Raw genomic sequence first — 27,787 nt, 5'->3', positions numbered from 1 at the left:
GAACATTTTTAAGGTTCCGACATTTTTTAAACTAAAATTACAGTATCTAGGAATTATTTCACTGAAAAAGAATAATGGTAAACTTTCTTTTTCATTAATTAATCCAGCATTAGAACAACGTTTTTCTCTTACTTTACTCACTTTTTTTTTATCTTGGGCTATGATTTTGATCAGTAATCAAGGTAGAAGATGCTGTTTCAATTTTAAAAATTTGCCACGTTTCAGTATTGTTTTTTCTTCTTTTTTTTTTTTTTTAATACGTAGTTTGGGGATTATTGGATTGTGTGACCATAAACAAGATTAATTCGCTCAAAAGGGACCGTTTTTTTTTCTTTTTGGCTAATTAATACAGTACCAAAGGGGAATTCGATGGTATATAGAACTGAAAATATGATTTTTACCATACTATTTGAAAGTCGCAAAAACAAAGTCCAATTTAAGCAAATGCTATTCCAAAAATCCTCTTCATTATTTCAAACATCGTGCAGTTTCTTACGAGTACATAGACAATGACTGAATTTTTGTCCACCCTCATTAAGTGTAAGACATGTCCCCGTTTGTTGCCGTGAATGTCCAAAATTGATGAATGTTGACATTTACCGATGGATGTCCGAAATACCTATTTTTCTCCTTGGATTTAGTCAGTGTTAGCAGTCAACTTTTTCAGTTCTACGCAAGGTTTGATGATGATAATCTAGGTTAAGTTAGGTTTTTAACCAATTCTTGACATCTAAACCTAATTTAACATAATTTTAACTTTTACCATCAAAGCTTGCATAAGACTGAAAAAGCTGATTAGCAAAGCCAATTGAATACAAGCAGAGAAGAGGAATTTCATATATTCACCGGTGAATGTCTATTTTGGACATTCACGGTAATGTATATACCGCAATAATTCACTCTTCTAATTATTCTTTTAGGCACCGTTAAAAGCTCGCAGCTCGAGATTCCAGTGATCGGCCCTGACGAATGTAGAGAATGGTATAAATCAGGTGGCTACCCAGCCGAGATAAGCGACAACCTTATATGTGCTGGAATTCCCGAAGGAGGAAAGGACGCCTGTTTGGTAATTTCCTTTTATCTCGCTCCAAAAATGATTACGTAAAAATAAGAAGAAACTTAAGTTGCTTTCTTTTCATTGGAAGTCTAGTATAACTCTCAAAAACACCTTTCTATTGCAGGGAGAATGAAATATATGTTTTCGCCTCATATAACCCAGTTCATTGGCTGTGACAGTGCCTTCCAATCCGCCTTGATCAATGAAAATTATTGTTTCTTATTACTTTTGTCCAAGAATTGAAAACAACATATTTTGGCCCTTTTGGCATCAAAATAATTGGAAGGGACAAGGTTCACACTCTCTTCTAATTTTAAGAAGAATTGGCCATAATTGACTTCCGCGACGTGTTCATTGTGTTACTGCTCTCTCAGCAAGCAGGTATTGTTCAGGCATACATACAGGTGGGAGATTCGCCTGGGTTTTGGTCCTACGCAAATCTCACCACTACTCTCAGTTTCGTCATTTCCAACTCTTGTAAAATTTACTTTCTCCTCCCTCAAAAGAAAATTCCTTTATACCCGAACTATTTATTCTGCTGTAAGATCTGTGTAGAAATATTTCACCGCAGTAAACGACTGAAAACAGTAACGCTGATGAACTTTCTTGGTCTTGTAATACTTTTTTATATAATATGAACTCTAATAATAATTTCTCCAAATATATTTTAATTTACTAAGTAAATGAATGTTATATAGAATTAATTCCAGAATGTCTATCAAACAGTTCGTGGTAACGAACTGTAGTAAGGAGCGACCCGGCTCAATAGTAACCAAAACTCTAACAAATTTAATTTTGATATCAATAGCTACATCAAAAGAATTGCATTTTAATGCTGATTTTAAATATATAAGTTTCATCAAGCTTAGTCATACCCATCAAAAGTTACGAGCCTGAGAAAATTTGCCTTATTTAAGAAAATAGGGGGAAACACCACCTAAAAGTCGTAGAATCTTAACGAAAATAAAACCATCAGATTCAGTGTATCAGAGAACCCTACTGTAGAAGTTTCAAGCTCCTATCTACGAAAATGTGGAATTTTGTATTTTTTGCCAGAAGAAAAATCACGGGTGCGCGTTTATTTTATTTATTTTTTTCTTCTTTTTCTCAGGGGTCATCGTATCGACCAAGTGGTCCTAGAATGTCGCAAGAGGACTCATTCTAACGGAAATGAAAAGTTCTAGTGCCCTTTTTAAGTAACAAAAAAATTTGGAGGGCACCTAGGCCCCCCCGGCTCTTTTTTCTCCAGTCAACGGATCAAAATTTTGAGATAGCCATTTTGTTTCGCATAGTCAAAAACCACATACGATTTAGCGTAAAAAGCGAGGTATTAACGAGGGTACAAACCCGCTCATATACATAATAAAAATTTTAGAATATAAAAGTTTGTTACGTAAGTTAATTCTTAAGTTACGTATATTTTTTACTAATAAAAACGTTCGTTAAAAATTAAAATTTATAGTTGCCTCTTTATGTAACCGAAAAATTGGAGGGCAACTAGGCCTCCTTCCCCACCCGTTATTTCTCAAAATCGTCGGATCAAAACTAAGAGAAAGCCATTTAGCCAAAAAAGGAATTAATATGCAAATTTCATTTTAATAATTTATGTGTGGAGAGCCAAAATCAAACATGAATTAATTCAAAAACGTTCAGAAATTACATAAAAAAAACTAGTTTTTTTTTAACTGAAAGTAAGGAGCGACATTAAAACTTAAAACGAACAGAAATTACTCCGTATATGAAATGGATTGTCCCCTCCGCAATCTCTCTCTCTTTACGCTAAAGCTTTTAATTGTTTTAAGAAGTAGAATTGTGGCAAAGAGTCAAACTTTAGCGTAAAGAGCGAGGGATTGCGGAGGGACAACCCATTACATATACGGAGTAATTTCTGTTCGTTTTAAGTTTTAATGTCGCTCCTTACTTTCAGTTTTAAAAAAACTAGTTTTTTTTATGTGATATCATTACAAAACGATAATACCAACTTTTCTGTCTTGAAATCTATCACCCATTTTCACGAAGACGGCAGTTGAACTTTTGTTTCTATTCTGTCGTTTCGTGACTGTTCTGTACCTTTGGGCCGTTCGAATTTTTTCAAATTGTGCACAAACTTTGATCGAAGTTGAGCTCTACTCCAGCCTCAAATTCCTGTTGATCGAAATTCCTTTGTGAATTTCAGCAAGAGAATTACGAGAGCCAAAACATACCATTGTTACACAAATGCGTGTGCATGAAAGCAGAGTTACAGGTGAATGAGTATCCACGTGAATTTATACTACTTCCCTTTTCCTTTCTTCCTCATAAAAATGGGTCTACAATAAGTTCGTTTGCTCTCATTACTTTTTAAAAATTTTACTGACGCATGTGAAACAGAAATTAAATACTTGTATGTGTGATGTGGCACAGAAATTAAATGCTGTGACGGCCAAGTAGGCAAGGATTTAAGGGACTTGGATTCCGTTTTTCTGATGTAACATCTGTGATAAATGGGATTAAAATATTTCATAAATGACAAATTTTCCTTTTGGTAAAAATAAATCATTCGTCAAAGCCTTTCATGAGATACTGGGTGTATTAGTCCATTTTTTTATTGAATAAATAATAGATTAAAATAAGAGATATTTTCTTGCAGGGAGACAGTGGAGGTCCATTGGTTCTTGAGAAACATGGAAGATTTGAACTAGCAGGAGTTATAGCTGGTGGACAAGGATGTGCCAGACCAGGGTTGCCAGGCGTTTACGTTAATATTGAGAAATTTCTTCCTTGGATTCGTTCTATGATTCGTTTCTAAGTAAACTGATTAATGTAAACTAAACAAAGCACAGTAACTTTAAGCTTAATAAACTAAGGCGAAATATTATTTTCTATGAATACATTTTTCCGGTTAACCTCTTCAGGTGATTTTTCACAGGTTTTAGGGATAGAAAAAACCACGTAAAAAAAAGTTACTAAGTTATTAAAAAAAAAATGTAAAAAAAGAATCTAGAGAGTTAAAACTGTTGGTTTAAAACAGTGAAGAAAAAATGATAAGCTGATACCAAGTATCAAGAAATAATATGCGAGATCCTATTACAGAAAAGAAAAGATTTAGGAAACAGGATACTACACGTATGAGCAATAAGCAGACACTTATACCTAGAAACCGCTTCCTATAGTTTTATGGCTTGTAAATATAGCTTTCGATTTCTTAAATGTAATGTTTGTATTACTTAAGGTTAACAATGAAGCTAGAACTAGTCACTGCTGTTCCACTACTCACTTGTAGAGCACAAACACCACAAGTGTGGTATATTGCAATTTATTGATTCGGTAGGGGGTGGGTTCCAACGCCTCCAAGAACTTGTTAGAAAACACTTGTTTTTACCCTAACATTTGATATCAGTGAAGAAAAAAGCCTATCAAGAAAATTTGGGGAATCAAGAGCTACAGCCAAAAGCTATCTATAGTAGCCACATAATAAAAAAGAAAATGGAAACAAATAATAATGGGATCACAAAATAATTGATTATGATGATCGTCGACTCCATTTTAAAGGTGCAGCTGATTGGCACAATGCTTCATCTGTGATGAAAAAAGAGAAGTATTTAAATGAAAATAAAAATGACAATGTCTGTCACCCCAGCATAGGCTGAGCGCTTTATCTTCTATTTAGTTTTTGGAATAATAGTCTGTTATCATGAGTCACACAGAAATTGGGGCATAAACCTTAATTCACGCTAGTTCTATAGTCCAGGGATTGAAGTAATTCATCCTTCACAAATCAAAGGATGAAATTCCATTATTAGAAGTGTAGCTTCTAAATATATATCAAAGGATATAAAACGATGGAACAAAAAGTCAAAACAAAATTCAAATTACTTTTAGCATATTTTTTTTAGAAACAATATGAATCACCGGGGTCCTCTATCGGATTATGTAATAATATTATGATTAACATATTATGATTACAGGGAAAACCGTAAACACTAGTAGCACTCTCCATGTTGGGATGTTCTGTGGCTCGAGGAATTAAAGCTGGCTATACTCCATAAATCAAGGGTTAATGTTCCAGAATTATAATTATATTTTACTAAATATGTATCAAAGGATATAATATGATGGACTTAATAGTTAAAAACAAAATTAAAATCGCTTTTAGCATGTTTATTTTTTTTTGAAACAGTATTATTCACCGGCTCTTGATTTGTTTCTTGGGGTCCCTGCAATTGCATTCCTCAGGGAAATTGTAACACTAATAATACCAGCGTTAGAATTGGAAGAAGGAGTCTGAGATTTATTCAAGAACTTCAAGAAACTCGTACATTAACTAGAGAGGGTATTATAGAGTTTGATGGTAATTAGCTTGCCCTATACAATTTATTTTGCAAGGATCACGGGTTTGTCTTCATTTAAAAGCCATCAGTTAGGAGGTCCCCTTAGTATATCAAAGAGCCATTATATCTGTCTCTTCTTGAAGAAAATCTATATTCTAATAACCATGTCAGTTTGATCAAAATGAAAGTATTTAGGCTTTCTGTTTATCTACGGATGAGTATTCACATCTTCCTAGAGTTACTTCTGAAAGTCCTATTTCAAAGTCTAATTCAGTCGTATATCTTTCATTGGTCATTGGATGTCAACTTTTCTGCTTATCTGAAATCGCTTCCAAAGGATTAAGAAAAAGAATGAAATAGAAGCACTCCGTGTTTTGTGCCTAATCAATCAGCAAATTATCTTTGGAGCTCAAATAATATTCGAATTGCTCTCACTTCGACAGTAAGATCAGCCTTCGGTTCAGTATAGCGTATTACAATACAATACAACTAACTTTGGGATATATTTCAATTTCTTGTCTGCGAGTCTTATTCTATGTAATGTCCCGCACGTTTTGGCAAAAATTTTAAATGTTTAGTACTGAAACAAAATTAGTGTTATTGACCGATTTTGAAGTTATTTACAATAATTTTAGAAAAGCGAAAAAAATAAATAAAGGAAACGATTGTAACAACAGCTGATTTATTTATTTGTTTTTCTATCAAGGCTGATTCTAACAAATCATCGCTCTTGAAGAGTCAAAAACTGAATAATTCAAACGGAGATTGAAAGCAACAGATTGGACAGAATCTCTCTCTGACTGATCTCGATTATGCGGATGATGTTGGCCTCCTGTCAGACCCTGTAGAAGCCCAAAACATGCTTGACAGCGTTGTGGCCTGGGCAGACCTGATTGGCTTGAAAGTCAGTCCAGAGATAACGAAATTCATGGCTATTAACCACGACACAGGACCATTCTCACCAACTGTCAACCAAGTTCAGCTGGAAAAAGTCAACCGTTTCACATACCTAGGCTCCCAGCTTTGTACTGACGGATCTTCCGACGCTCATATCCAACAGAGAATACAGAAAGCATAGACAGTCTTTGCCTCCCTTCGGAAACCCTTATGGAATCACCGTGAAATCAGTGTCCGAACGAAAGTTCGAATCTGCATGGCACTAGTCCGCATCGTTCTCCTTTACGGATGCGAAACATGGTAGGTAAAATTACAGCATGAGAATACACTGAAAGTGTTTGAGCATACTTGTCTTCGAAGAATTCTCAGAGTACAGCTACGTGACCGTATCTCCAACGCGAATATACATCGAAAGTGCAATATTCAGAGAGATGTTGTGCTCACTATTAAAGAACGCCGTTTGAAATGGTTGGGCCATGTATTACGGAAACTGCCAGAATACCTACCTCGCCAAATAGTTCTAGTTGAGCCTATTAGCTACTGGAAGAAACGCCAAGGAGGACAGAGGAAGAACTGGTGGAAACTGGCCAAGTCAGACCTTGAACCAATCGGGGGTTTCAGAAAATTCGGTCACAGATGGTCAGCACAGTGGCTCGCTTTTGTAGAGCAGCTGGCACAAGATCGAACAACGTGGTCCAAGAAGGTCTCTAAGATCATCGATGCCGGGCGAGGTGGAAACGCCTGATTCCCGCCACAAGTACAAGTAAGCAGTAAAAATATAAATACGATATAAAAGGTGTGCATGCAAAGATCACAATACACATAATAAGGTAGAGAGAAATAGCAAAACAATTCAATGGATTCATTTATTTTGGCGCGTTTCACACTTTACCACTGTATTTACGATACTTTAAATATGTTTCATATTCCATTTTGAACACTTCACGCGGACCTGAAGATAACGTCACCAGGAGCTGAGAAACAGCAGGTTTGTCTAGTATTGACATCAGACCGTACACACCATGAGCTAGTTGTTCCTAAAAATAAACACTATAAACAAAAAAAGTTCAAAATGAATAAACCTTTTCTTTTCATTATTCGTCATCAAAAGCAAATGGAATATGTGACGACATTTCCAAGAAAGTGTTATCATCTTTGGCTTGGCACCCGATCTAGCCAATAGAAGGAATAACCCGATAAATGCCTTAGAAGGAATAGTCCAGGCAGAGGTCGCTTTAGAAATATATGAAGTGCTAAACACATCCATTTATCAAGTATTTAATGGCAAAAGCTTGCTTGCCGAAATAATTATAGCCTTAGCTGATAAACGACACTTGTTCAGATGATTAGCTTGACAAAGCGTAACAATTCCATGAGCTAATATTTAGTATATAGCATGAGTAACAGTAATTCAGCTTTGAATTCATCTTCAGCAAAGGTTGTTGTAAGCCTTCTGAAGGAAAAGAAGCCACCTTCCGAGAATACTTGCCAAAATCAAACTACACCAGGATAATTTTCACTGTTTTCTAAAAACACGTGGAAAAGGCGTCTGAAAAAAACTTCAGAGAAAAGGATAAAAAATATTCATACGCCAAAAAAACTTTCAAGGTGATGATAAATTTCACAAACCCGTTTGAGCTCTTATCCACATCCTGTTTTTATTCCTTTCTACATTAAAAAAAAAAACAAAAAAAAAAAAAATATCTATAAACAAAATATGAAAATTTATTTACTAGAATTTTCCAAGTTTCCCATTAAAAGTGATATTTAGTTAGTTTTTATGGAAGAAAAAAGGAGCAGAATCATCGCAACAACAAGAACTCGCATGCCAAATGGCGCAGAGTGAAAGATAACCAATGCCATTTCAAACAACAATAAAATAAGCCAGAAATTTAAAATCTATTTTCTCTTTAGCTCTTTTTTAAGGCTCTCCATACTTTAGTATATTTAAAAATCGAAAGGATTTCCGAAAAAAAACGTAATAGTCATATTTATGTAAAAATGTTAATGATCCGGAATATCACCTTTCTCCTTTTTTTATTTCACAATTTTACCCATTTCAGAAAACAACGGCATTATATTTATGTCTGAAAATTGTCATGCTACCATTTTCCGCCGTAAAAAAACGATGTAGATAGGTCAAGACTTTCGTCTTGACGAAAAATTTTGTCAAAAATTCGTTCCTTCCTCGCAACCTCTAGTTTTCCATTTATGGTCTTTTGACTGAAATTTCATACTCCTGAAGGTTCAAAGCCTCAAGTATAAGTAGAAGGAGCAATTTGTCATTTGAAAAATCAGTTAGTACCGAGCATTTACAAATATACATTCCAGTTTGATAGCTGAGAAGAAAGTCATGGATTTCTAATTGTTTCGCATTAAATGATAGGTATTGTTACTGAAAAATTACAATAATAATCTGTTAACCAGGGGGAATGAGCTTTGCTCGATGATTGCTGTCAGTTTAACAGTATTGTTTGAAATAAGATAATTGACGCTTTCCGGGTCTAAAAAACCCTCTTGATAGGCCACGATATTTTTAAAATCCGTTTTACCGGTGAAAATTGAATTTTGAATAACTATTTTTTCCCATAAATGGGCATCACAAAAACCCAGACGTCCAGTATTCTAATGGTTTAATTTTCTACGTTGAATAAAACAAGATAAAATTAAAGTTTGCAAAAGAGATGAAAAAAAAGTAGTCATTTTTTACCAAAATACTTGGCCTCCTGGTACTAAATATATTAAGTAAGTATGAAAGCAAAATCAAATTGAAAAATTTACCGCTGTCTACCATTTATATAATAATCCGGAACTCAATTAAAATAAGCGTAAAGTGTCCTTACTCTAACCCATAATTTAACTGGATAACTTCACAACAACCATTTAAATATCTAATAGGAATACAAAAAAAGAAGCCCTTGTTGAAGGAGATAGTTAAACATTTTTTGGTAACACTTCGCTTTATTGGGAAAAGGAGTGCGTGCACCTGTGTTGGCCTCAATCGATTTAGTCCAGCCACAAGTTCTCAGTAGCAGTAGAAGTAATTTTCTGGGGACCCAGCACGGTTGGGTAAAGTTTCACTCGTTACCAGGACATGACATAACTCAAGATGTATTCAAAGAACAGCATACAGTACTAATACTTAAGATCGATGATTAATAGAATTTAGATAAATTATTCTAAATTTTGTAAGTTTCTTTTCTGTCTTTCAGCTTGGACGAAAGACCACTTTTGGGGGAATTTTTCTGCTTCCAATATTGTTTCGAAGTTCAATATAAGCCATAGGACATAGCTTAAGGCATGTGGTAAACTCTAGGGTATGGCTCAAGGACATTTGGCGCTCACCATTGTCTTACACAATTTTTTGTTTAATATTATTTTCTATTGTGTTATTATTTACTCTGCCTTTCTATTATTTCTATTATTCTTTCTATTTCTTATTCTTATTCTTATTTCTATTATTATTATTTCTATTATTCTATTAATTCTATTATTATTACTCTACTTTTCCACTTTTGTATGTGGGGGTTATAAATAAAAAATCAAATAAGCAACAAATAACTTAAAAAATAGAAATGAGATTATATCTAACGGATTTGCCAAATAATACTGAGATAAAACACCTATCTTGCTTAATAAAACTTGACAGTTTATATTTAAAATTTATTTTTAGTTAGAGCGTTTGGGGGTCACTTTTTAAAATTATCTTTTTAAGTTATCTGTAATTAATATTTAGCTATCGATGGAGCTCGTTTACAAAATCAAATTTGTATGTTTATATGGTGGAAATCTTTGATAGTGACGCGTCATTTGTACAAAAAAATTCAGATCGAAATGGCCAGAACCATTAAACCTCATTCAAAAACAAAATTTAGAGTTTACATCCCTTTACTTTCTAAATCAAGTTAAAACAAATATCCCTTATAGTTTAACTGTTTTTAAATGTTGTTTGTATATTGTGTTGTTTTAAATATTATTTGTACATGTAGGCAGGTACGAGACTTCACATGTGAGATACAGCTACCATTCTTAAAAAAAAACTTAGTTTTATAAAACAGAATTACGAAATTAATCTACAATACTGGTTATATGTGGATCAATTACAATGCACGAGCTGTTCAATGGCTAAAATTCTTTAGTCTTATAATAAACAACAGGAAATACACAAATATAGAAATACAAGAAGATATAAAGATAGTTTCAGATTTATATACCAAACATCTGGTGAATAAACTTCCCAAAACTGTGCGTCAATTTATGCGTTTGAAGATGTTGAATGCCCTTAAGCACATTTCGGTATAGACTTTGTCCATGTGGCTTCTCAGAAAAATGTTCAGTTGCTTTTTTTTTATTTTCAGTATTGCTAATTACTTTTAAAAATTATCTTAGGAGTGTATTATATTAAAAATTAATTAAGAGCTTCGATCTAAAGTAAAAAATGCTGCAACCAATAGACTTAGTTAATTTTGTTTATTTAGATTATCAATCTAACAATGGTTTTTTAAGAACAGCCCCCTCTCTTGTAAACTGACGTCTCTTAACCATTTTAAGTTTGTATTTCTTGTGCAACAAATTTCAATAAAATTTTGTGTTTTTACATATGAAATCAATCAGAGAGAAAAAAAAACTGAAAAATAAAGCAGAAGTGACAATAAAACACAGAAAAATAATTCAGAAAAGAAAAGAAAAGACAGAAAAAAATAAAGCGGATGAGACAAATAAAAAATAAAGTCTTACTCTTATTAGAGGATAGAGCGTGAATTTTTAAAAATGTTCCAGCATTTCCGCAATTATATAGGGAGTGACTCGTCGAAATCGAAGCTTTTGATCAGCCATCACTTCTCCAATACTGAAAAATTTAAAAGATTACAAAAGAACATAACTATTTAATTTTCTACTTTCAACATTGTTGGGCTAATATCACACCAGTGTTTGGTGGAGGAAGATTCAAATGATTGACAAATACGAACAGAAGAAATATGTACAAGAAATCGATAAGTTATACGTATCTTTACAACCAATACCATATCCATGTGTTTGGTTAGTGGTCATTGCTTAAAAAATCGAGTAAACCAGGGAAATCTGATGTCAAAATCAGAACATATTAATATTTAGGACTTATCGATTTGGGCACGTACTGCTTCTAACGAAAACACATAGCACCAAACAGCCTGGGGACAACAAAGCTATGCAACCTCCTTCTATAGAACACACTGTTACGAGTTTCGCTCTTTATCGCCTCTCATCCCCATATGAAGTTCCTACTTGCTTCACATGTTTTTAAAATAAAAGCTTATTTAATCTAGAACTTTCTATTTTCCTTTAGCAGCTAAAAACTTCCAAAGAGCACCATTCTTTGCCCAACTTCCATCCTTTCATCCAAACTCTTCACCATTCTTTGTCAAACTTTCACCCTTAGTCCAGAAAACGCGGTCAAACACTCTTAATCTGTCTTTTGTTATCATCATTTGAGGTCCAACCATTTTCTTTGTAAAACTTAATGTGTGATATGTAGTCTTTGCAAAAGGGGGCCTAGAGCAATCCACTGAGAAACATTTAGCGTATCTACCCCAACTTTACCAAGCACCAAGGGCTTCTACCCCATGCAAAATTTCATAAACAAAAGGTAAGAAAAACAAATCACAAAATAAATGCTAAAGGAAAAAATATTAGGCCGATTTAAATATTACACTTATCAATGTTCAATTATTTTGAAATAAGTTATTGGAATTTAAATTGAGCATGCTATTAAATCTTCACTGTCATCCTGCTTTCATCAAAATGCAGGAAATCAGCCAATGATGATTTCTAAACTAAATAATTTCTAAGACTTGAGTATAAAAAAAAACTAACTTTCCAAGCTTTTCTGCACATATGATGCCTGACTTCAATTCAGTGTCTGTAAGATTCTTTCCTTGATGAAATCGGTAAATAGTGGCGGAGAGCAAGATACTAAAACATCGCAAAACGGATGGCATTTGGTCTGCTGCAATTTCTTCATGTTTAGTCAAAAACCCATGCAGTATCTGAAAAACAAATATTGAGCAAATATTCAGCAGCGGTAGATTAAACAACACTGGAGAAATAGAAATTTTCAAATTATACAAATCCGCAATTTTATTATACATATATATATATATATATATATATATATATATATATATATATATATATATATATATATATATATATATATATATATATATATATATATATATATATATATATATATAAGTAACTATTGCAACTTTACTCACTTTTTTCTTGTTCGACAGATTACCCCCTACCCTAGATTTAATTTATGGATACGTAAAAGAGAAGTTCTGCCTGCCTTATTTGGTAAGACTCGGAATGTACAGACAGAAATTACATGGTATGGGAATGAATTATGGAGTTAATTTCCGTATTATTACAGCCATATTTCGTTGGTATGTCTTGGTTGTAATTATACCCATTGGACTATCAAGAGGCTTATTCAAAGAACTGATAGGGTTGCGCGTTTAAGCTTTTGTAAATTTTACTCATATCTATTTACTGATGCAAGTTTTTAATTCATAAGAAAATATACCCCTCTTTCTACTTCTAGTTTTTTTTCCCATGTTCTTTATTTCTTAGAACAATAATTACAAAAGATATCTTCAAACGTTCCATTACAACTGCACTTGGCTCTGATACTAAAGGAAAAAATTAACCTACAAAAAGTAGTCAAAGAGAGGGTAAGATATTCTTAAAACTCTAATCGTAGCCTGTCTTTACTTCTCCAATGAGGTATTATGTCTTTACAAGTGTAATGTATAAATACACATCCACCCAATTTATCATGTTCCTTTAAATTTTTATTTCCTTTTCTCTTTTGTTTTTTCGGTACTTGTATGATAAACCCCCTGTCACTCAAGTTGTTCATTCATTGACGCATTATAGAACTGATTTTTCTTGGTTAGTTTCTTTCGGCTTAGCGTGAGACAAAAAAAAAGAGAAGTGACAGAATCGATAGAATATGTATATAATTTGGGCTATATATTTGCATATTAGGGGATGGGGGGTGGTGGGTAAAGTATTTGGACAGTGTAAAGTTTGGAAACAATTCTTACTAAATAATATGCAGAATAATTGTACCTAACATATTAGGTACGCAGACCTGCTATACTTTCCCCACAGCCCCCCTCCCTCCTCCAAATGTGCGAATATATAGTCCAAATTGTTTCTAAAGCATTGCATTTTGATATTAATTTGGTATATTTCATTAGGATTGAAAATCAGACAAACATATTAGAAGAATATTACGTAGGGGGTATATCATAAAAGTACCGTTTTTCTTTAATTGTGGTCTAAACTGTATTTCTTGTTTGCTTTGTATCGATGTCGTACTAAACAAGAGTATCAAGTTTTTGAAGAGTACCAATACTTTGAAGGTATACCAATACCTTCACGCAATAGCGTGAAGGGCGAGGTATTTAGGAGAGCGTGACCCCCCTCATAAACATAAAAACTTATGTTCGTTTTAAGTTTTAATGTTGGTCCTTACTTTCAGTTATAAAAAACTTTTTTTTTTATTCAATCGGTATTAAGACTGTGCACTATAACAAAAGTGGTGATTTCTTTTAACTATTTGAAATTCCTTCCATTATTTATAGTTTCAAAATTAATTTTCAAATGGAACTCATATATATTATAAGTTGAAAATAGCACAAAAACTAGTATGTCAAGGGATTCGATGCGCGATGACAACTTTAGAAATTGTTTCTTAATGCATAGTTCATTTTTGGATATACAAGAGTGCATATATCCTTGCATATTTTTCATGGCGTTGAATGTCCAAAATATAATAAACATCGAAATAAAAAAAAATTTGAAAAGATTTTTGAAACAGAAGCTGGAACTTCTGTTTTGGAATCAGGATTTATGGTGGCGTTTCCAAAAAAATTATAAAAGATGGGGTAGTTCTGCTTAATTTTTAGAAGAGATTAAATTCATCAGTATTCAAAGTTGTTTGATTTCTTAAATGTTTGGTTTCAAAGCTATGACATTTTACTTAGACAAAATGTAGGGAACTTACCAAACCAGAACTTCACAGCAGAGTAATTCACAAAAGCAATTTTAGTTCTGAAAAATGGTTGAGCTAGTAACCCTTACCAATTAGGAGCTATAGACGGTTGAAAGCTACGAAAACAATGGTGTTGCTCCGTAAGAAAAACAACTGACGAAAGGTTCATTGTCTTACGGCTTAAAGTTATAAACTTTATATTTTCCTCCGTTTCCCCAAACATCATGATTTTTTGTTATTCTCCTACCTAGTTTTTCTCATTATTCTTCTGCTTTTAGTTTTTTCTTTATCAGTTGTTTATCATTCACTTCTTTTTTATATACAACTAGCTGTAGGGGTGGCGCTTCGCGCCACCCCAACACCTAGTTGGTGGGGGCGCTTCGCCCCCCCCCCCAGCCCCCCGCGTGCGTAAGTCGTTACGCACCATTGTAGTTGTGTCCCTGTGTCCCACCTGTGAATATATATATATATATATATATATATATATATATATATATATATATATATATATATATATATATATATATATATATATATATATATATTTCTAACTACGTAAAACTTGCGAATATACAACATTCTTGGCTGTCCCATTGTCTGTGCATATAAATAGATTGTCAGGTTTACCGACTCTTGAACATGCAACATATAATTGTCCATGGGAAAAACAATCTGTATTCAGATCTATACCTCATTATTCTAATGATTGCCCTTGAGCTTTGTTGATGGTGATTGCTAATCGAACATTCCCTGTGTCCCCGTCGTCATTTATATATTCCCCTGTGCCCCCCGGCGTCCCCGTTGTTGTTATCTCTTTTTGTCCCGGTCGTCATTTGTGTCCCGGTGTCCCAGTCTGTAATTTCTCTTTGAGTGTCGCGGTCGTCATTTATATTCCCTGTGTCCCGGTCGTCATTTTTGTCCCGGTCGTCATTTGTGTTCCGGTGTCCCGGTCTGTAATTTCTCTTTAAGTGTCCTGGTCGTCATTTATATTCCCTGTGTCCCGGTCGTCATTTGTGTCCCGGTGCTTTGTTGATGATGATTGCTAATCGAACATTCCCTGTGTCCCGGTCGCTTTCTCTTTGAGTGTCCCGGTCGTCATTTATATTCCCTACTAGCTGTTGGGGTGGCGCTTCGCGCCACCCCAACCCCTAGTTGGTGGGGGCGCTTCGCAACCCCCTAAGCCCCCCCGCGCGCGTAAGTCGTTTCCTGCCATATTAGTTACGCGCCATTGTAGTTGTGTCCCTATGTCCCACCTGGGAATATAGATATATATATATATATATATATATATATATATATAGATATATATATATATATATATATACATATATATATATATATACTAGCTGTTGGGGTGGCGCTTCGCGCCACCCCAACAGCTTATATTTTTCCCATAACTCTGTAGGAGCTGATGGAGAGCAAGTGCACGAATTTGACTTGGGGTTGACGTTTCGCACGCGTCATTGATGCAGTTATCCCAGTGTTGGTCATTCTCCAATAAATTCAGAGCTTGGCATGCACTACGGTAAGTGTCATGTATAGTACCCTTTACAGTTCTCAAATACTCAAAGGATGTCGGACCGGGTACATTCACCAAAAGCAGGCGTAGAAAGAAGCATTCATGTTGATTGGGGTGAACGGTGTAGAGTCTTCCTATCGTGGCATCTTTGAAGATGGTAGGTTGGCCGTAAACCCACTGGTACCGTTGCCATTGTAGGTTCTTCAGTCATTTTACAATTAGAAATTTCTCTTTCAACGGTCTTCTTACAATTAAAAATTTGTCTTTGAACGATATTCTTAAATACCTGTGTCCTGGTCGTCATTTATATTCCCTGTGTCCTTGTCGTCATTTGTGTCCCGGTATCCCAGTCTGTAATTTCTCTTTGAGTGTCCCGGTCGTTATTTATATTCCCTCTGTCCCGGTCGTCATTTGTGTCCCGGTCTGTAATTTCTCTTTGAGTGTTTTTTCTTTTTAGTATTTTTTAGTTTTTCACATTTTTCTTTTTTCAGTTTTCTTTTTCTTCTTTATTTTTCAGCTTCACTATGAAATACATATCGCCGAACCTTTGTTTTTTTAACAAAAAATCTGGTAGGCATTGATGACCTTATCGCTATCATTTTCAGTTTTGATATGTTTTGACTCTCGCTGTCCAGGTGGATCTTCATCTAACTGCACGGTTTTGCGTTCTTTAGCCTCAAGCCTGTTTCCTTGCTGTTCTTTTGATTTCTCGGCACGCTTTCTTTTCTGACTTTCTCTATCAGCAGCAAGTTTTTTGGCATAGACTCTTTGAGCATCTTCATCGGCTTTTGCCATTGTAAGTTCATCAGTCATTTTAAACTTAAACATTAATAGGTTTCTACGTGAACATATATGTCTTAAATATCTTTAATGACGTCACCGTCAAAGCAAAACTGACGACAACTAATTTCATGACGTCAGCCGACACAGAAACATGACGTCACCTGATCCACAGACAGACAGACAAATTATTTTTATATATATATATATATATATATATATATATATATATATATATATATATATATATGTGTGTTTTCAACTACGTAAAACTTGCGAATATACAACATTCTTCGCTGTCCCATTATCTGTGCATATAAATAGATTGTCAGGTTTACCGACTTTTGAACATGCAACATATAATGGTCCATGGGAAGACAATCCGTATTCAGATCTATACCTCATGATTCTAATGATTGCCCTTGAGTTTTGTTGATGATGATTGCTAATCGACCATTCCCTGTGTCGCCGTCGTCATTTATATATCCCCCTGTACCCCCCGGCGTCCCCGTTGTAGTTGTGTCCCTGTGCCCCGGTCGTCATTTATATTCCCTGTGTCCCGGTCATCATTTGTGTCCCGGTGTCCCAGTCTGTGATGTCTCTTCGAGTGTCCCGGGCGTCATTTATATTCCTTGTGTCCCGGTGTCCTGGTCGTCATTTGTGTCCCAGTGTCCCGGCCTGTATATACATTCGTTTTTGAATTGGTCTTTTTTTTAGTTTTTAGTTTTTTACCTTTTTTTAGTTTTTTTAGTTATACCTCATGATTCTAATGATTGCCCTTGAGCTTTGTTGATGGTGATTGCTAATCGAACATTCCCTGTGTCCCCGTCGCCATTTATATATCCCCCTGTGCCCCCCGGCGTCCCCGTTGTAGTTGTGCTCCTGTGTCCCGGTCGTCATTTATATTCCCTGTGTCCCGGTCGTCATTTGTATCCCGGTGTCCCGGTCTGTATATACATTCGTTTTTGAAAGGGTATATGATGAAATAAATTTTTGTATTTTTCGCCTTTTTTTCTTTTTAGTTTTTTTTTTGGTTTTTACTTTTTTTTTAGTTTTTTTCTTTTTTTTCTTTTTTCCTTTTTAGTTTTTTTTTTATTTTTATTTTTTTAGTTTTGTTTTTCTCTTTAATTTTTATTTTTTTTTACTTTTTTTCTTTTTTTTTCTTTTTTAGTTTTTTTAGTTTTTTAGCTTTTTTAGTTTTTTTTATTAGTTTTTAGTTTTTTTTCTTTTTAGTTTTTTTTAGTTTTTACCTTTTTTTTAGTTTTTTTAGTTTTTTTTTTACTTATGTCCTGGTCGTCATTTATACTCCCTGTGTCCCGGTCGTCATTTGTGTCCCGGTGCTTTGTTGATGGTGATTGCTAATCGAACATTCCTTGTGTCCCGGTCGTTTTCTCTTTGAGTGTCCCGGTTGTCATTTATATTCCCTATGTGCCGGTGTCCCGGTCGTCATTTGTGTCCTGATGTCCCGGTCTGTAATTTCGTCAGTCGAAAACATGACATCAGTCGACACACAAACATGACGTCACGACACACACACACACACACACACACACACACACACACACACACACACACACACACACACACACACACACACACACACACACACACACACACACACACACACACACACACACACACACACACACACACACACACACACACACACACACACACACACACACACACACACACACACACACACACACACACACACACACACACACACACACACACACACACACACACACACACACACACACACACACACACACACACACACACACACACACACACACACACACACACACACACACACACACACACACACACACACACACACACACACACACACACACACACACACACACACACACACACACACACACACACACACACACACACACACACACACACACACACACACACACACACACACACACACACACACACACACACACACACACACACACACACACACACACACACACACACACACACACACACACACACACACACACACACACACACACACACACACACACACACACACACACACACACACACACACACACACACACACACACACACACACACACACACACACACACACACACACACACACACACACACACACACACACACACACACACACACACACACACACACACACACACACACACACACACACACACACACACACACACACACACACACACACACACACACACACACACACACACACACACACACACACACACACACACACACACACACACACACACACACACACACACACACACACACACACACACACACACACACACACACACACACACACACACACACACACACACACACACACACACACACACACACACACACACACACACACACACACACACACACACACACACACACACACACACACACACACACACACACACACACACACACACACACACACACACACACACACACACACACACACACACACACACACACACACACACACACACACACACACACACACACACACACACACACACACACACACACACACACACACACACACACACACACACACACACACACACACACACACACACACACACACACACACACACACACACACACACACACACACACACACACACACACACACACACACACACACACACACACACACACACACACACACACACACACACACACACACACACACACACACACACACACACACACACACACACACACACACACACACACACACACACACACACACACACACACACACACACACACACACACACACACACACACACACACACACACACACACACACACACACACACACACACACACACACACACACACACACACACACACACACACACACACACACACACACACACACACACACACACACACACACACACACACACACACACACACACACACACACACACACACACACACACACACACACACACACACACACACACACACACACACACACACACACACACACACACACACACACACACACACACACACACACACACACACACACACACACACACACACACACACACACACACACACACACACACACACACACACACACACACACACACACACACACACACACACACACACACACACACACACACACACACACACACACACACACACACACACACACACACACACACACACACACACACACACACACACACACACACACACACACACACACACACACACACACACACACACACACACACACACACACACACACACACACACACACACACACACACACACACACACACACACACACACACACACACACACACACACACACACACACACACACACACACACACACACACACACACACACACACACACACACACACACACACACACACACACACACACACACACACACACACACACACACACACACACACACACACACACACACACACACACACACACACACACACACACACACACACACACACACACACACACACACACACACACACACACACACACACACACACACACACACACACACACACACACACACACACACACACACACACACACACACACACACACACACACACACACACACACACACACACACACACACACACACACACACACACACACACACACACACACACACACACACACACACACACACACACACACACACACACACACACACACACACACACACACACACACACACACACACACACACACACACACACAGACAACTTATTTTTATATATAGATAGAAGATTAGTTTGTCCTAGTCAAAGAGTAAAACCATAAAATCACAAAACAGACAAAGAGCCAATACTTACTTTGAATGAAGGTAGAAAGATTGAGAAAAATTCAGGAACGGTGTCACATATCTTGAATGGTACTCTTATTATAGCCTCCAAACATAAGCTTAGCTCAAAGGGGCTTAAAAAAACCTAAAAGATTAGCAAGATCATAAAGCAATCCGGAATAAAATTGCCTAAAACACATGGTGGGTATTAATGCAGAAGGAAAAGAAAAACAGCTAGTGCATTAGAAATAAAGCATCACTTTACTTTTTTTACAAAAAAATTTGTCACTTGACGAAAAAAAAGAAAAAAAGACCCCTTGGTTTATGTTGTGAGCATAAAATTTATCTTGAAGCAATCATAACTTCTTGCTCATCTAGTTACTGAAAATGTATTGCTTCAGAGCCCCTCTCCTAATTGATTTAATATACAATCTACTATATGGGCTATTTAAACCTGTAAGACCCCCTGTACTATAACGGTATCTAATCTAAGACAAATATATTGATTAAAATTTATGTTTCCCAAGTTTAAACAACATATTACTAGTTTTGATGACAAAGTAAGCGTGGAAGTAATATAATAGACTATAGACTCCATAGAAGGAAAAATCTTTATTGAAGTATTTCAATATTTTCATTCTTTTAAGCTTTTTAGATATGATCTTTGTGTTTTTTACAAGGGACCACCCTACTCAGATATGGTGTTTACGCATTTCATATGTTATGAAATACACGATTCGACAACAAAGAAAGTTACACCAAGTAGACAAGATACTTACACCACCTTGGTTCAGCAATTCAATTCAACAGCCAGAACTATAATAGCTGTTGCACTTTTTCTTAGAGAATGATCTAAGCTCGCTTAAAAACTAAGCAACCTTCCTTTTTTAACAATTTTCATACAATTTACAGCAAATTCCTCAAACTAAAATAAAGTAAAGCAAATTTAAGAAATGCAATAAGGTCGCGATAGATGGGTGAAGTTAAATAGTAAAATATAGTATAGTATAGATAGATAGATAAATTTATCCACACGAAAGCCCTATTCGGCCATGATGACACAAAAAAAAACAAGCAAAATAAAATTAAAAAAAAATACAACAACAAACGTAAACTGAAAAAACAATAAAAGTAATTATTCGGAAAATCATCACGATACCTCATACCTACCCAGACAAACATTCCAATATTATTTATATCTAATTATAACTTATATATCAAAATTTCTAAAATCCAACCTCTCTTCCTAACCTCCCTACCAAATATTTCCGGGTGTATTTGCCTCAATTCCTTACATTCCCCTAAAAAGTGATGCAAACACTCATCCATCTCTTCACACATAGGGCAAGCGTAAGGACCATTCCTCAGTCCAGCCATCCCTAAATATTTCCTCCGTTTTCCAAGAGGCATAAATTCCCCCATACATATATTACCCAATTTAAATCTTCCAGACTTAATCACATTTTTAGATAAATTTCTTGGCCCCAGTTCTCCTTGACCTCCACATATTGCCCCAGCGACGGCGAGGCGGCCTTCCCAGCTTGTCAAATCTGAATTTCCTGAGACTCTAACCTAGTAGCAACTAGCCTAGATACAGTCCCTACCATCCCTCCTATCTCATTTCCTTCATTCCAACAATTACCTAGCCCTGCACGATCTAATATATCCTTCATCTGATTTGGCCACGAATCCTTCCTCCTATCTTGAAGCGTCGGTAAAAAGAAAATATTTGACGCAAAAAATACCCGCGGGGTCATAGCCACAAAAAATACAAATAATATTAACAACATGCAAATACAATTAAAGAATTCAATTTAAACTTTTGATGAAAAAGATTAAAGTACAGAAAACCATTCAACAACACTAATACAAACAAACAAAGTTATCAAATAACACACTTACGGCGGGTTATACCCTACAAATAAACCACGACAGATTCTTAATAATGATAAAACACCCATTTCCAAAACAAATACTTCTACCCAAAACTCATCCCCCCCATCCACTTCAAAAATGTTCTTTCTCAAAATCTTAACGCATCATACTTCCCCAGAAAATGCAATAAATTTTCCTCAGCTATGGAATAATAACCAAATTCCTGTTGTATGTGGAAGGAAAAGAACTGTAGGAGTACAGAAAATTACGATATTAAAAACTTGCACAAGAATCGTAAACCTTAACAAAAAGGTAAACATTAACTTTAACCTATGAACTGCTCCTTAAGCAAGACTTTTCATAGCTTTGGTGATAAAACTTCACTCAAAAAACAATATTTTATTTCTCCCTAACGCTTCCAAGAATTGAAATTTAAAAAAAAAAAAAAAATATTCTCTTCATAAGTCTACGTGATGGGGATTGTATAGGAAAAGAAAAAATACAAATGAAAAAACCTAAAACAAAAAAGAATGACGAATTTCCACCCGCTACTCATTACCCACCATTAGCCAAGCCAGAACGAGGACCTACGCAGAGTAAATGTTACCAAAATACTTTTCCAATATGACCAAGAGATATCCACCTCATGGGAGGGGCAAAAAAATAAAAAGGAAAGTCAAAATGATTTTGCTTTTTTTTCTGAGGGTACTAAACGAGCGACACTCTTTTAGCTGATTCAGAAAGTATATTAGAGAAAGCATGACTAGCAGATATAGAGTTGGAGTCCGATCTGACTGACAGGGCGAATGGAAATAGAAATATTGCCTGAATTGCGATATTGATATTATTGATTAGATTGATAGTTGATTGATTAGAGACAAGAGAGGAACGAGCTCTAAGGGTGCCGGTAATGTTGCTATGCAGTTGAAATAAACTGAAAAACACAGATGAGAGATGATAAAGCAACTTCAAACAAGTTAAGTAGCAGAAACGTTTCCTTTAAAATAATGTTCCTTGTGTTATTAAGTATCCTGAAGAGTGGTTTCAAATAGGAAGAAAAGCTCGGCGTCCATATAGTAGGCTAATAAGAGACGTAAGACTGAATTAAACAGTTAAACAGAACTTCTAGAATGCATCTTAGTGTCTAAACTTCCTAAGAATGCCAAGACTCCTCGATATCTTCATTTTGCTTAGAGTAACATGATGTATGAATGAGATATTTTCGTCAAGAATGTAGTAACAAACACTAATCACCCAAAAATCAATTAAAAACCACTAATTACAAAAAGGCTAATTTATCCAGTCTTTTTTAAAAAGTAAAATGAACACACACACACACACACATACACATCACTAGGGAGGGGAGGGGGACTGAAGAAGCAGTTATTTTCCCGATATTAGCAAAATTAAAGTGCACACTTCTTGAACTTTCAGTTCATTCTGAACAACGAAACCATAAATCATCAAACTTGGAGAGAAAACATTATATCATAATTCCCTCCAAAACTTGAGTTCCCAACATTATATTATAAATCTGTTAGACCAGTAAACAACTGTTAGACATATGTTTGGTGGCAATGATAATTTCCAGTAAAAGCTGGAGATATTAAGGGAAAGCAAATTGACGTGTATTTGGTTCACAGTTCTTCTGAAGAGTCATTGATTTCCCTAGCACTGAAGCAACGAAATTCAATTACTTTAAGGTAAATATAAAATTTCAGCTACGCAGGGTATCGGACTGAAAAACACCAAAAGAGGGTTTGGTGCTTTTTAACTATGACCGCTATTAAAGTAGTGATTATAGAAACCCATATCTAAAAACTTAAACAGAATCTACCTGTTTTTGGACTTGAAATTTTAGTCTGACGGTTGAAACTCTAGAAAAAATTAAAATAAATAAAACTCCGTCCCAAAAAAAAGGTCAGTTACTTAGTTACTTACAGTTACTTAAAGTACAGTTACTTACGGTGGTCAACGATCCTATTAGCAAGCAGTCAACTATGGTAACAAGCATAAAATGACGATAGCAAAAGCGCAGAGATATAATTAAGATTTAAATTCGAATACTTTGACATAAACAACTAGGACTCTTTAATTATTTCACTCAAGACTTCGAGCTCTACGAGTTCAGACCTGGACTAAGATTTAACTGTACATCTTTTACTGTAAAAATACAGTATAGATGGAATGAAGCTTTTTTTTATATCAGTCCAAAGAAACACATAAGTGTTTGAATATAAAGCAATTTCTTGGGGGGGGGGAAGACTCAATACAGACCGAGATAAAAGAAGTCCGATGTGAGTGCAAACACTTACGGAAAAACAAACTACAAGTATTATGGTTTTTATTTAAAAGTAGTAATACGCAGTGTATTGAATAGCAACATGAACATTCACTAGTTCACAAGAAGTGTTAAAGATGAACTTCTGTAAATAAATTATCACATCTCAACATATTTCCAAACTTTTATAAGTTCCTTTAGTGTGATTTCGGATTTGTATTGCAAATATTGGCTTTCAGATCTTCATTTGTACATAGGTTATTACGGCACACTTTACCCCAAACTACCCCCCTCCCCAATGAAAATCACTGAAAGAGAGACTTGGCGGTACCACCTAACTAAAAAAAAAACACTCTTATTTTTCTCCATAGTTGTGTTACGAATATGAGGGGCATTCAGTAAGCAAAGAGTTATTTATTTAACCAATTCCAAACTTTGGCTACTTTTCAACACAGCTCCTGGAAACATTTACATGTCATTTAATTTCATTTAAATGTCATGTAAATGTAATTTACATGACATTTTAATGTCATGTGTTCCAATTCATGTGCGCCTTTGGTAGATAATTCTTTGGATTGTTCTCGAAGCTCCTTTTGTACCTGATTTTGAACTTCTTCGTTGAGTCAAAAATATTTCTGGGTAGAGTCAGTTTAGGCAGTCCAAATATTGAAAGTCTGATTGGGAAGAAGTAATGGAAGTCTGATGGTTGACAGTATGGATGATTTAGAGGGATCTCCTAGTCCAGTTTTTGGACTGTTTCATGATTTAGCAGAGCCATTTGCGGGTACGCGTTGGCGAGAAGAAAAATAACTCCATTAGTCAAGAGTCCATGAAGTTTTATCCCAAATGGCAGGTTTAAGTCATGCTTACAGTATACTGACAAGTAACAAAAGCTCACCTATTGTAACCATCTTGAAAATTAAAAATCCATCCACAACCAGTAGTGCAGTCATACACTCACAAAAAAAGCCCTACCATTCAAACAAATCTTCGCAGACCCATGACTATGGTTTTAACTTTTCTTCAAGACAATGTGGGCACACATGTGACACTGCTACTTCAAGCTACAAGTCACAAAGAGGGGTTGGAGCCGCTTCCAAATCACTCCTAATACCCTCTCCTTGACCATCAGACTTTAATTTGTATGGACGCCTTAAAGAGGATATACGCCTTAAAGAGGGTATACACAAAAATTTTTCTTGACCAATGAAAAAGCTAAAAATCAGACATTAAAGCTGCTTTGGGATCAACCCAATAAAATGCACAAATGTTGCTGGGGACTGCATTGAAAAGTGGCCAAATTTTTGAAGTGATTAAATAAATCAAATCTGAGCTACAGCGGTCTTGTTACTTAATGAATATCCCTTGTAATGACAACTATTCCATTACATAAATCTCAACTTTCCGCGGTTTTATTAAACGCCATGATTTTTTAGTTCTACAATCGGATAGGGTGAAACTGCACACCAAACACCTATTTTGGGTCGTGCAGAGTCCTCTAGGAGCTCGTTGAGATTGCTCATTGACCAAGAATGAGCTTTTTTGAGTTCGTTTTTCATGGATACAATCACAAAACTATAGATAAAATAACACCAAATGAACAGAAAAAGTTTTCAGAAACACTTTCAGAGTGCTAATTTGTAAATCAAAATTCGTTATACATACTTACAGCAGTATATATCCACAATAACTATTATTCGATAACTACTGAATGATCATATTGGTATTAATTGCATTTTTTATTTGCTACTTTTTAAGAAGAAACAGAAGATATTAATAATTTAATTTGTCTAAGTATTTGTTCTATTGTATCCACACTAAGCCTCTTTTATCATAGTCATTCTGTTACAGGGAAAAGAAAAAAAAAGTCAAATTTGCATGTAGTTACCGTTTGTGAGCCAATAAGAGCACGATAACTACCGAGAATCACCAGGGATGACTGCAAAATGTCTTCTTTTTCATCCCAAGTTGCACTGCAAGTAGAAATCAAGGAGAAACACTTTTGTAGCGCAACACATCGCACCTCTGCTCTTGGTCCAGGCGCTATACGAGCTTGCATTATTTGACACAGAAAGTGATTATACTTCTTAAACTGAGACATACTCCGCGTTTCAACAGCATAACGCTAAAATAGTCCGAAAATCTTATTATTTTGAATTTGCCAAAAGGACCCTAAACTACAATATGAGCCCTTTACTGTACAAAGCAATTAATTTGCCTGGTTTGTCCAAGAAAAGGCGGCTAAGTCGGATGTTAAGAAAATTCAGGTTAAAGTTACGTCTGGTTTTGCCTTGATGAAACAAGTATAATATTGAGATTTCTGGCATTTCTTGCATAGTTTCTTCATCTTTCATCAAATAAAGATTGTTTTTTTTTATTAAATAAGGTCATAAGAAACTATTGAAAGAAAATTAGGATTTCTTGGGAGGGTGTAAAGAGGGAAGCTTTGAATAGATTGCGCGGCAGACGGAGCGTAAGCAGCTGTGTCGGCCTCAGTGCGGCACGGTGCTGCACTAAGGCGTTAGTAGTAGCATCAATAAAGCTTTTGCACCCCGAAAACGTCTTTTGCACTAAGCTGCAAAAATGTCAAATTCATTGCCAATTTTTACCGAAGGGATTGCTAATTCTTGCAAAAGGTCGAAGGTCGGTTCGACTTGTTTAAGTGTGAAAGGTTACACGTAACATAACTTCATCACCTAGCCTGGCCTATTGTGTACGTAATGTGAAAGTCACTTTACGGAGAAAACTTCTTCCCTAACTTATGCAATGTAAAGTATACTCGAATTCAAGTTAGAATTAACCTTACTTGAGTTTATGTTGCGTTTGGTAAAAGTCAATATAGCAGCAACAAAATTGAATTTCTTGATAAACAAGGGATTAATAGTGAAGACAAGATTTTGTAACCTTTACAAAATGTTTGATTGTAACCTTTACAAAATATATTTGTAACCTTTAAAAAATATTTGAAAAAATCATTATCTTTAGATGATGATTTTATAGACTTGTGTTAACCTAGAGCAAAAGAACTTGTATAAAATTGAAAGGTTGTACTTATTGCAACGCTTGGTAGAGAAAATTTCGCACTTAGTGTGAAAGCCGCTTAAAACACCGAATAGAACAATTCTTACCGTTAACTGACTGGAACAACAAGTCTGGAAAGCTAAGTTTTTCT

The 27,787-nt window shown here is 35.7% G+C and overlaps 3 protein-coding genes and 1 long non-coding RNA gene across 4 annotated transcripts in view; 2 read left to right on the top strand and 2 right to left on the bottom strand.

Moving 5' to 3' along the window:
• LOC136027086 (uncharacterized) overlaps positions 1–27,787 on the bottom strand; it is a 126,260-nt gene that overhangs the window by 66,481 nt on the left and 31,992 nt on the right. The window lies entirely within an intron of this gene.
• The window catches only part of LOC136027083 (uncharacterized), a 119,243-nt gene that overhangs the window by 75,254 nt on the left and 16,202 nt on the right, over positions 1–27,787 (top strand). The gene's annotated exons all lie outside the window — the stretch shown is intronic.
• The window catches only part of LOC136027084 (nitric oxide synthase, inducible-like), a 56,950-nt gene that overhangs the window by 27,338 nt on the left and 1,825 nt on the right, over positions 1–27,787 (top strand). The window lies entirely within an intron of this gene.
• LOC136027085 (uncharacterized) lies at positions 7,117–27,758 on the bottom strand. The gene is made up of 6 exons (XM_065704030.1): positions 27,744–27,758; positions 26,504–26,740; positions 20,491–20,604; positions 12,118–12,290; positions 11,002–11,113; positions 7,117–7,301 (listed from the first exon to the last, which is right to left on the bottom strand). The coding sequence occupies exons 2-5, from the start codon at positions 26,714–26,716 to the stop codon at positions 11,029–11,031; spliced, it is 585 nt and encodes a 194-aa protein (XP_065560102.1). The 5' UTR covers positions 26,717–26,740; positions 27,744–27,758; the 3' UTR covers positions 7,117–7,301; positions 11,002–11,028.

The sequence above is a fragment of the Artemia franciscana genome, chromosome 5 (genome assembly GCF_032884065.1).
Source record: "Artemia franciscana chromosome 5, ASM3288406v1, whole genome shotgun sequence".
Lineage (NCBI taxonomy): Eukaryota > Metazoa > Arthropoda > Branchiopoda > Anostraca > Artemiidae > Artemia > Artemia franciscana.
Note: the sequence above shows the minus strand (reverse complement) of the source record. Positions and strands in the feature narration are given on the sequence as shown.